Source organism: Gopherus evgoodei, chromosome 11 (genome assembly GCF_007399415.2).
Source record: "Gopherus evgoodei ecotype Sinaloan lineage chromosome 11, rGopEvg1_v1.p, whole genome shotgun sequence".
NCBI lineage: Eukaryota > Metazoa > Chordata > Testudines > Testudinidae > Gopherus > Gopherus evgoodei.
Genome location: NC_044332.1, coordinates 35,152,213 through 35,164,723, shown reverse-complemented (window position 1 = coordinate 35,164,723; position 12,511 = coordinate 35,152,213). Strand labels below are relative to the sequence as shown.

The window sequence follows — 12,511 nt, the reverse complement described above, 5'->3', positions numbered from 1 at the left end:
GGGCAGAGGAAAAATCATTGTGACAAAGGCTCAGGAAGAAAAGCAATGTACTCAGTGCTCTCAGGAGAGGTGGAGATCTCTGGTCTAGGGGAGAAAAAGCTGCCTTACATTTACTTTATAACTAATATTAATTTTAAAATAATAGATTTCATATTTGAAAGCAGGATTGTCATTTGGAAACAAAAGTGTTGCCAAAGAATACACAGTAGAAAAATCTGTATTAAGTGTGTATTAAATTACTATACAAATCTTTAGGACACAAGTGGCAGATTAAAAATCTTGCAACTACAACAAGGATGTAAGTAACTGACAATATTTATGGAGTATTGTAATAAAACAAGTGATGTGTCTCTCGTGCATATGTGCAGTCTACATCATCATTTCAATAAGAAAAATTCAGCTAAAATTAAAATCGGCTTTTACCTCAAAAATAAATATTGTTGGAAATTTTTTTCTGCCACTTCCCCCTGCAAAACATATCTATAAACTAGCTAGAATGCTATCATATGCTTCATAGTTTTATACCCCACCTGAGTGCTTAAATGAACCTGGTTTACATACCCTTCTTAAGTGTTTTGTACTTTTCTTCGTTTTCCATGAAATCAGGATCCATCTTGAAAACATCTTTAAAATAAAAGAAATTCTTAATTAAACTAAGAAAAAATAAAATTATTGCATGTTTCATCTTAAATTTGTTTTTATACAGAATGAAATTGGGAAGTTAAATTTTTACTTCTCACTTACTAAGAACATCTTCTGGGTTATAATCATCTTCTAAAGGTAGCATATGAGTAAACTGATCCTCTTCTTCTACTAGGTCTAGTCCCTCTGGAATGATTGGGTGATCCTTGAATCCATCCTTACGTACAGCAAACATAACTTCTATCATGTACTGAACACGCATGTCAATTTTAGATTCGTGAAGAACGTGGCGAAGGCGGTCAAAGATTGCTTTAGATTAAAGAGAAAAGCTAATTCTAATCTGAAGTGATCAGATACTAATAAAAAAAGACTACAGATTTAAAGGTAATTATTCCAACTAATTATACTCACCATTAATACCTCTAGGAGAAACTTCAGTTAATTTGAGTCCACATTCCTTTAGAAATCCAATTGCTACTTCAATACTGTCATCTGTTGGTCTTTCAAGAAGCAATGTGAGCATCTCCAAACATAAAACCTCATGAGCCTTCAGGGAGAAAAATAGTCAAGGGTTTTATAAAAGCAAGAACCTCTGACTTCCAAAATTACGATCCATTTTATTGCACTATTGTTATAAAATACTAGTTGACCAAGAACTACACTTCTTGTGACTGCTACATCTTGTTTCAGTCTGGGAAGCCACATAAAAGTCAGCATTTCAAATAAGGGTTCTGATTCTTATATTTGCACCTTATTTGTACTGGACGCCACTTTACTACTCAAATATGGCTGTCCTCATTCAGTCAAGCAATGCAAGAAAATCATTGCCATCATGAAGGTAATGGAACACATTCTGAAGAAACACTAACATCAAACATCATTTAGAGAAATAAAGTTCAGCATCTTCCTTTCATGCTCCTCTCCTTTATATTTACTGCTAAAGCTTATTTAGAGGGGAGAAAAGGAAACAACTGCTGGACACCAATTTGTCTTTAAGTGCAATTAAAGAGGTTGATATTGACCTATAAAGCCCTACATTGTTTAGGTCCTATTTTAGGCAATGATCCTGCAACTGTCTTTGCATGAACAGAGTCTTGTGCCTATATAGAAGCTCCACTGAAAGTACTGGGTCTCTTTGTGAGCACCAGGATCTGCTCACGTAGTCTTAAGTGCAGAGCTAGACTGTAAGAGGATCCCTGCTTTCCCTAAACAAATATTATTTGTTTGTGGTCTTAGTTCCTTTTTTAAATAAAGAAACATTTATCAAAAAGTAATAAATTAAGCCTCTTACTGTTCAAAGATTGCTAAGTGTAACCTCTAGTACAACCATAATGTGTGAAACCATATCAAATACAAAATAACGTACCACATTCTGATTGATTAGATGTGCAACAAACTTTGAAGCTGTCAGACAAAGTTGCTGAAAAATGAATAAAGAACAGTTAAATATACTTCAGCTTCTTCACATATTGAAAGAGCTCTCAACTAAAATACAGACCCCACAAACTGTGTATTTATGTAAATCACAATTTAAAATTCACCAGGGAGTCCTGTGGCTTGTGTGATACAGGAGGTCAGATTAGATGATCACAATGCTCCCGTCTAGCACTGCAGTCTATGAATCTATTAAAGCAGTAGTGCAGGATACCCAAGCATTTATTTTAAGATTATTAAAAGGATTGTACACTTTAAAATAAAAGCCACTGTTGTTGCATTAACTGAAGTTAAAAAGATTATCAATCTTCAAGCTGCAGGGCATAAGATGTGGTCAGTTTAATAAAAAGACCACCATGATATAAAACCACTACTACTACAATTAATATAGTATATTATGCCAGATTCTGGGTAGTCAGACACATTCCTTTGAAACATACATTACTGACCACTCGGTAATAGGATAACACACTAGGGGCATCACTGGTTTAATAAATTTAATTTAATAACTGGAGATATACCTATCTCCTAGAACTGGAAGGGACCTCGAAAGGTCATTAAGTCCAGCCCCCTGCCATCACTAGCAGGACCAAGTACTGATTTTTGCCCCAGATCCCTAAGCGGCCCCCTCAAGGATTGAACTCACAACCCTGGGTTTAGCAGGCCAATTCTCAAACCACTGAGCTATCCCTCCCCCACGTGGCACTGTTTAAGTTCTTACATAAGCTTTTCTTACATACCTTATCATTTCTGCGATATCCTTTGCGAAAATTTAGAATTAGCCTCTTGAGAATCAGTTCTCCAATATTTGGAAACTTTGAATTGATAATTGCTACAACTGCTGCATAAACGTGTGTAAAGATTGGAGAGGCACTTTGTGCTTGCAAAATTGATCTAGACAGCAGTCCCCTGTAAGTAAGAGTACACACAAGAGTATAAGTGCCAATCACGAAAATATGAAATGATTTCATTCACCATCTACATTGTAACAGAAGCATATTCTGTGTTCCAGATAGTTAAAAGGTTGTTCCAAACAGTGGTTATTTTCATACTAAAATTACAGATTATGTTTGGAGTACCGATTCTAAATCATATTAATGTTAACAACAGGATTACAATTTACATAAATAAGATTTTAAATCAGTGATTAATTGTATGATCTGAGATCTAGAATAGTTTATCTCTGAAAAAAATTAATCTTTCTAGTTCTCTCTTTCTGCACCTTCATCTTCCTTTTAATTTAGCCCTAAGGTACAAAAGCTATTCCCTTGCAGGTAGGCCACTTCAGAGAGGGACAAGTGTACAAATATAAAACACAATGGTTACTGTATATTGAGACCACTCAATTGAAGATTAAACCTAGTTCAATTTCCTAGCCATTATTTCAATGTTATTTCTACTATCTACTAAAAGACTAACTTTTTACTAAAGATTAGGAATGACTTACACTTCCAATTAGTTTTTAAAAAAAAGAAAATGAAGATTAAAGGTGAAATCCTTTCGGAAGCCCCTCTTGATGACATTCTGGGAAAAAAGCCATTAGAAGAAGAAGAAAACTCTGCTTTTAATTTTTCAACTTAATTTAGAAAAAGTAAAATTAGAGGCAAGAAACTCGTTACCCTTTTTTATTAAAAAGTGAAAGATTAAAGATGGTTTGGGAAAATGGGGCGGGGGGAACAGGAAATCTATAGTTAAAGAAAATACAAAAAAATTATCCCAAATAAATACAAATTCTAGCTAACAACATGATCTCAAAGCGTGTGATAGGTATATAATGTAATTGAAAAAAAATGAGCAGAAAATGTCACTAAAATTAGATTAGAACTATTTAATCATTACTTTTTATCTTATCATAAATTGGTTTTTTTCCCATAACTACATTTTGTAATGGTTGATACTCAAAAGACCATTAACACCTTATAAAAGTAATTCTGCTGCTACCGTGTTTTAAATTACAGTAAATAAGAAATGTGTGTGAAAACAGCATCTTTGTGGGTTAAGAGTTCATCTGATCTTGTTCCTTACTCTTCAACTGAATTAATATTTATTTGTGACAGAATAGCCATCTCCACTGCAGTTAACTGTGATAAACACAGAATTATGACTTTTTTAATAATGAGTATAATCAAAAGCAAATGAACTTCTCAGGAACAGAAATCTTGTTTCCATGCAATGTCACCAACCCAAAAAAAAAAACCAAAACCCACAACCCAGTTTAAGACTAATAAAGAAAATAGGATGTTCAGCAAGACCAGAACAGTCTTCAAATTATAATGCTATGAGTTTTCCCCACATGCACCAGCAAACTTTTAAACACTGTAATTATGCTTTGAACTGACAGCTGAGGACAGAAACATTGCTTCTGAGAAAGTAAACAGTGAGACAGGGAGAAGATGATAAAGTGGTTATTTTAACTACTTTCCTACCCACTAAAGACTGGTACTGTTAACAACGTGGCCCAGTTCAGCATAATTGGCAGACTCAGATCAAAAGAAACCCAATACCTTAATTGGGGTACTGTTGCATGTCAGGATTTAAGTGCACTGGCAAAGCTATGAGGAAGCTAGCAAAATGCCTGCCACTACCTAATTCTATTAGTTCCTCATTTTCAGGGACTCCAACTTCACTCAAATCATTAAATGGCTAAATTAAGGTTTTGACATGAACCTAAAAGATTAAGGGCACTCCATCCCTTGCCACTTCACTAAATTACGGTATCAAACACATTTACCAAATGCAGTGCAATATTATTAGTACACGCTACTCATCTGAACACATTATATAAAATCTATCATGACTAATATATGCTGGACTGTAATAAAAGAGTTAATTTGTCTCACAGGACATATGGTGAGTATAACAGAATCTGTGTGTCCAAGAGTGCAACATCAGACCTGAAACATTTATTTTCAGGCTAGAATTCTGCATGTCAACTTTTATCCTAAATTTGCAGTTTCGCTGGAGTCATGCTGGTCTCAGGTTATTAGAGACAGAGACAGAGACTTTTATCATGTGAATTGGTCTAATCATAAATCCCCAAAGATTCAACCTAAATTTAGCTGATTCAATCTAAACTGAAGTATAACTGGCAGATTACAATTTGTGTATAGTGGAGATATCACCAAATTTAAATAATTATACAAAACTGGGCTCAATGCACCACATTTTCATTTTAACATCTCCTTCCAGATAGAACTTGCTGAAAATTATCTGATATTTTTCTGCTGGAAAATGTCAATTCACCAAAATTAAAATGTTACAGGGGAGGGAATATGCTGATTATAACAATATTGTCTCAAAAAAAATTGAAATGACCCTATTGGAATGGAACATGTACAAAATTAGATTTAAAATGATGGTTTAGAAATTTATTTTATGATTAAATTTAAAATTGAAACAAACAAAAACAAAAACAAAACATATTGGCAGAGCCCAAACAAGATTTTTTTCACAAATTTCATTCTGAAGGAAATTTCAAAAATTATGTTTTTGTTACAGTTCAGAATGAAAACAAAATTTCAAAATTGAAGAATTTTGCATGAAACTGAAATTCTGGTTCTCACACAGTTCTAGTTCCAGAAAATTAATGGCATGGAAGAAGATTGTGCATTCTAGTTTCCTGGCTAGCCTAAGTAACACAGAAACAAAATAATTCTTATTAATATTTACTCATTCTCTGTAGCATGTGGGACATGGAACCTAAAAATAATGTAAAAAATTCCTTTACCTGTATTACTTTATTACAAATGTAACATACAAAACTGATTTGCCCTTTAAGACCTCGATCTTGAAATCTGAACTATGCACCCACATGGAGCTCTCCACTCAATTGAGCTCTGACTGCTTGCATTTCAACAGAACTCTCCATGAGTGCAAGAGTTCACTTGGCATAAAGATTAGCCTTATGCTTCTGAGACCATCTTAAATCGACACAAAGATAACTATCATAACTGTATATTAACAACTGAACAAAAAAAATTGGCTTTCCAAGTTTGCATTTGCCTTTAAAAACATGTGGGGGTTGTGTGTGTCAATTTAGGAGTTACAATTTAATGAGATAAAGCCAAATGGTTCTGTTTTTATATTTAAAATAAGTGCATGCAACTTAATAAAACTAGATAAAGCTTTATCACAAGCACAAACAACTCCAAGAGGCTAGACAACTATTTTAGTAAGTTATGTAACCCATATTTTAAAAATAATCACTGCCTGTAAGAAATGCCATTTTTGAGATACAAAATTCATAGAGAGGAAGGTGCTACAACAAAAACTGTTCTACAATAGGCTGTCAAAGACTTTACTGTCACCTCCTGCTAGAAGTGATGCCTGGGAGCTAGACAGTTATTTCTTCTTTTTACATTCTTTGCAACCGTTGGATCCCTTCCTCCCTTCAGATTAAAAAACAAACAAACAAAAAAAAACAGCATACCCAATATATCCCTCTCCTCTAAAGGTACATCTACACTGGGATAAAAGCCCCACAGCATGGCATGGCTGGCCCGAGTCAGCTGATTTGGACTTTAGGGCTAAAATAAATAAATAAATAAATAAATCACTTTGTAGACATTCGGACTCAGGCTGGAGCTTGAGCTCTGGGACCCTCCAACCTTGCAGGGTCCCAGAGCCCGAACATCTATACAGTAAATTTTCAGCCCTTTGAACCCAAGTTAGCTGACTCAGCCCAGCTGTGGGTATTTTATCCCTGTGTAGATATACCCTAATACAGGGGTGGGGAATCTTTTTTCTATAGCAGCCACTGACCCACAAAAAAACAAAAAACAAAACAAAACAAAAAAAACAGTCACGGGCTGCACACAGCCCCATAGGGCGTTGTGCAAAGGCTTAGAGCTTCCCCCTGCAGCGAGGTGAGCCGGCATTTGTGGATCCAGCCCCACAGGTAGGTGTGGGTGGGCGGGTGGGTGGTGTGTGTGTGTGCGTGCTCAGTGCTTCCACTAGGCTCCAGGATGGGGCCAGAAATGAGGGGCTCAGGGTGTGGGAGGGGGCTCTGGGCTGGGACAGGGGTTTGGGGTGCAGGAGGAGGTGAGGACTACGGCTGGGGGTGCAGGCTCTGGTGTGGGGCTGGGTATGAGTGGTTTTAGGGTGCAGGAGGGAGCTCTGGGCTGAGGTCAAAGGGTTAGGAGTGCAGGAGGGGGCTCAGGGCTAGGACAGGGGGTTAGGGTGTAGGAGGGGGTGCGGGATCTCGGAGGGAATTAGAGTGTGGGAGGGGGTTCCCACTTTGGGGGCAGGTGGCTCAGGGTGCAGGTTCCGGCCGGGCAGCACTTACCTCAGGCAACTCCCAGTCAGCAGCACAACCGGGCTAAGGCAGGCTCCTTGCCTGCCCTGGCTTCACACTGCTCCTGGAAGCGGCTGGCATGTCCAGCCCATAGGCGGAGGTGTGGCCAGGCAGCGCTGCACAGTACTTGCTGCCTGTGCCTGCAGACGCTGCCCCTGCAACTCCCATTGGCCATGGTCCCCAGAAGAGGTGGCGCTCAGGGAAGGGGTAGTGCATTGAGCTTCCCCGATTGCACCCGCGCGCACAGGCAACAGGGACATGTCAGATGCTTCCAGGTGCCGACCTGACTTTTAATGGCCTGGGAACCCTAGCTTCCCACTGCAGTGGGGCAAGCTGACACTCACAGCTCTAGCCCCACATAGGGGTGGGGAGAAAACAGAAGCTCAGGGCTTCTGGCCCGCAGCACGGAGACTTGCTGAGGGCTGGGTGAAATTAGGCAGCAGGCCAAATCCTGCCCATGGGCCACAGCTTTCCGACCCCTGTCCTAAACAGTACCATAATTGTAACATTTACATTATAGAAGGTGTTACAGTTTACCCAGAGCAACAACAAAATATGTATTTTTTAAATTATTCGTTCTAGACATAAAATAATTGCGTTTGTTCAAGGCAGAATGTGTTGCTCTTGACTTTTCTGCTTCTCTTTCTTTCCAACCTTAGGAGAAGCCCAAAAGGTTTTTACTTCTCACATAAAACCAAAGAAGGCATCTCTATTTTTCTGGATTAGCTGTTCTGATATCAATATATCTTTATTAATTTTAAGTCTGTTGACTGTAGTTTAATATCTAATGTTTATACCAATCTGCAATAACTATTGCATGAGATTAATACTATAAAACTGAGATGAACATAATTTTTCTCCTTTCTCAAAATGTTTTTGAGGACTTATCTTTCTAGACAAAACACACAGGTATAAACTGAGGGAGTTGAAGGATGGGGAGGGGAGGGCGGAGAGGCCATGAGCCATCTAACAGCAGCTATTAGGTCAGAGATATTCTCCCTGTCTATATGTCAGAGAGAAATGGACAAGCAGAACAGAGAGGAAAGATAGTTCAGCAATTACAGCACTACCCTAGGATTTGGAAGACTTGAGTTCAAATCCCTGCTCCGCCACAGACTTCCTTTGTGATCTTGCCCAAGTCACTTAGCCTTTCTGTGCCCATGGGAATAACAGTACTTCCTTACCTCACTGGTGCATTAAAGATTATGAGGCACTGAGATGATTGGGGCCACAGAAGTACTATTGATAGAATGTGATTTTTGCTTCCTGCACTGTAACCAACCCAAAAACTCAGCACCTTATCTAAATTAACTTTTGTAATGTGCAAATGTCATACATGCTAGATCTTTTGTTTTCATATGACATACATTACTTTTACTCAATCTTGTTTTACTGGGAAGGTCACGCCTGCTGCCCTGACAACATGAAACAACCACCTTCAACTTCTAAGCGGAAGCAGTGAAGATAGAGCATTTGGAGCCTATGCTGCTTGGAAAACTCAGTCAAGCTGGTGTAGACTAAGACATTCTTTCCCATTAGGTCTGCTACTTTTAGGCTGTGCTCTTCCAGATGCATGGGAAATGCCTAGTGATCAAGGATGAGAAATGAATTGGAAGATCTATTCTAATGCTTGAGATGAAATCATTTCTACTGAATAGGTTATCCCATCCTGTTCCCCAAACTTCTCTAATAACAATATGACAACTATTATTTAACAGTGTAAAACTCAGATCCCCAGAAGTCTGCCCTTCCTGCCTCAGATGATGTTACTCCGACAGTGTGTGTAATGACAAGTATAATATTAATTTAGATTTTCTTGTTCTACTTGGTAGAATTAATCAAAGCTGGGAAAGTAACAATGCTGAATATTTCTTCTCAACTGTACTACAGCCAGGTTGTGTGTCTGCAAACATTTTTAGTCTTGGACTAAATCCCCTTTTAATCCTCACCAATTTTTATTAGACACCTCTAAATATTCGCTGAACAAGAATTTCATGGTCCTCGTGTCAGAATATCCTCCTACCTTATATGTGCCTGCTTCTTTTGATTCTGTAACTATACCTACTCCCAACTATTCAGTGTTGTTTTTCCTTTTTATATTATGTTCAATTATTTAAACCAAGAAAAGCAGATACTATATTAAGTGAGGTATAAACGGTCAGCTAAGATATTACCTACAAACTGATCTTTCAGAATTGCTTTCAAGATTTTAACTCAATTTTTCAGTTTTAAAAACCATTTAACCATGAAAGACTTTTGATGCTGTACAAAATACAAATAACCCATTGAATAAAATAAGTGTTAAAAGCTATTTAAAACCTCTGTACAAATATAAATATATAACCATTAGCAGGCAAAAGACAAAGAAGAGATGGCTGATGCAAGGTCCCTAGAAAATCAGCAGAATTTGATGCTGGCAGATCAAGGGCCCTCCTTCATTTAAATTTGGAAAGTGTTAGCAAAAACACCCCAGATGACCTTAGGGGAAGGAATAGTCTCATAACTAAAATCCAAACTATAAATAGCTTCATAGATCAACATATTGAACTATACCTGAAAACTAGGAACAAATCTGGTCTTTGAAAAACTGGTATGGTATGCTACCAACAGCATCACAAGCAACACAAGCTATGCATTATATATCAGCTATAGTTTCCATATGGCCTGGGAACACGCTGCAGTAGTCCATTCCACAGGTTACAAAGACAAGGATAATTATGGCACAGCATATGCACAAGAGACAGCAGTGATCACAAGCACACTACTAGATATGCATTGTTTTTGAAAAGTGCTTTTCTCCACTGATACACCTGCATTTACAGCCTGTAATTAGGGATTAAAAAAAGTATTCCTAAAATGAAAACCACTTAGGCAAAGAGTGGATAACTCCTTACTCTATTCTCTCCAATCTACCAGCAGCAGATGTGTTTTCTCTGCAAACAAACAAACCATTCTTATTTTCCGCGCAGGTTCTTCTTTTTATAGCATAGAAGAGTTTCAGAGCTATTTAAAATCTTGACTATTATTAGTTTGTCTTAGCATTAGTATCTTTACATATTATAACTAGAAAAACCAAAGAATTATTTATTATGAAACAACAATCATTTGACACTTACCTTCCTCTGACAATATTTTCTTGGAGAAGTTCATGGATGATATTTTCTATATTAGAAACGTTCACCTTATTGACAAGACCATTGATTGACTTCTTCAGGGCTTCCCAACTCATTCTTTGATATGCTAAACTGTTATGAAAATATTACATTATTAATACAGGTATATCCAGGGACACCATAAATACACTTTAATATACCAAAAATGTGAAATTAATTTGTAGTCAATAGGAGCTCCAAGGTGCAATGTTTACAATATATTTTGATGCCTTTTTCAGTTTTGGTTTTATGATTATGGTATACTGACTGTAACTCATTACTACTAAACTAATCTGATTTACAAAAACTCTCCCTCCCCCCAAAACCAATAAAAACTGTAAAGTTAATGCTGAAGTATGGTTTTCTACGGAGAAGAAAGAAAAGAGAAAACTTTATCCCACAAATCTCTTTGCTAATAGCAAGTTCTGTACAGGAAATGAATCAGAACAAAACAACATACAGCAATGTTAAACAGTATTATACTAAAATATTATACTTCAAAAAAAATTACCACAATATAGTTAAGACTTATCTGCAATATTCAATAATAGCTTTTTGAAAGACTTCCTAGGTAATTGTGAAAAACATTAATTTTGTTTGCAAAAAAGGCATTTGATTTTGGCATATTTACAACTCCTGCCAAAACTAATTGTCACCGAAAAATGTCTCAAATTATACAGACTCACACCCCTTTCCATGTAATCATGTTTCTTATTTATGAATACGTGTGATTAACATTTAGTGAGTGTAGATATGAATTCATTCCTCATTCTTAGTGACTAAAAAAAGAAATTCCAGTAGTAAATACTTATAAATGAAAGGAACCCTACTCCTTTTTTAACAAACAAAATTGGAAAATATATGTATTCCTACTCCTTTTTACTGTGTATGTCCACTGTACTCATAACTGTCAACTTTTTCAAAATTGTTTGATATATTTTAATTAAAGATATTTCAAAGCTATTTTACAGGATAAAATATCAACATACATATTTATGATGCATATTTATATACTACTTTTTACTATTTACATTTCAAAGGTAGGTGAAAACCCCAAAAATTACAGCACATAGCATTGCTGTTTCTGGGTTTCACAGGTTCTGAACAACTTTCATGTTTGATCAGCAATCAAAAATATTTTACACTTTTGTTTTACAGTGCTCTACTATGCCAGTAAATCCTGTTAATTGTGAAATTTGTTAACTTTGACTTACCTATTTTTATCAGTAATTTGTTCCTGCATCATCCTGAGCTTTGCTGGAGGAATGTATGCACCACCTGTGCGGGTAAGAATTGGATCCAGCTCTTCTTTTCTCTTCTTTGAAGGGGGTTCATCATGAGCAAGTGAGTTCTGGGGTACTGATCTTTCTGGACTTCTTCTATCAGGTGAAGGGAATTTTTTCTGTTTCCTTCGATCAGATTCCTTCTCTCTCCCCTTCTCTTGGGGAGTCTCCAACTTTTGTCTGATAGGGGGTGGTGGAGAGAAAGTAAACGTTAAAGAATTCCCATCTTATGGAGATGAAGGCTGAACATATGGTCAAGAATTCAGACCAAGGCAAGTGTAATGGTTTTACTTTTAAACAAAATACTAATAGTTAAAAACAATATTAAGCAGAACGAACACTATTTTTCATTTTCAAAATACTTAATACTCACCTGGCTTCCACAGTTTTGTCATCACGCTCCTTTCCTGAATATTCTTGATCATTCTTGCTGTGATCAGAGTAACCTCTGTTTCTAGGGGACCAAGACCGCTCACGCTCTGCATACCTACTCCCATCCCCAAACAAAAACCTTTTTAGTATAGCTTTATTAAACTTCTGGTTTATAGGAATTGTACTCTCTTGGGTTTGTTTTTCAGTCATGGGTTGATGCACACATACCAATGTTTTAAAAACCAGTAGGCCCCACCTTTGTACCAATGAACTGAGCCTCACTATTAATATATAATTCAAGACAGAAAGATGCACACTTTAATAAATCACATAGT

At 36.8% G+C, this 12,511-nt stretch overlaps 1 protein-coding gene across 2 annotated transcripts in view; it reads right to left on the bottom strand.

Annotated features, from left to right (window-relative positions):
• Nucleotides 1–12,511, bottom strand: part of CWC22 (CWC22 spliceosome associated protein homolog) — a 47,153-nt gene that overhangs the window by 25,180 nt on the left and 9,462 nt on the right. For both annotated transcript variants that reach the window (XM_030579778.1, XM_030579779.1), the window contains exons 4-11: nt 12,178–12,291; nt 11,736–11,984; nt 10,486–10,614; nt 2,817–2,985; nt 2,009–2,062; nt 1,054–1,189; nt 745–951; nt 562–624 (exon numbers count right to left, since the gene is read on the bottom strand). In XM_030579778.1, the coding sequence (XP_030435638.1) occupies nt 562–624; nt 745–951; nt 1,054–1,189; nt 2,009–2,062; nt 2,817–2,985; nt 10,486–10,614; nt 11,736–11,984; nt 12,178–12,291 (1,121 nt within the window). The remainder of the gene's footprint in view (nt 1–561; nt 625–744; nt 952–1,053; nt 1,190–2,008; nt 2,063–2,816; nt 2,986–10,485; nt 10,615–11,735; nt 11,985–12,177; nt 12,292–12,511) is intronic.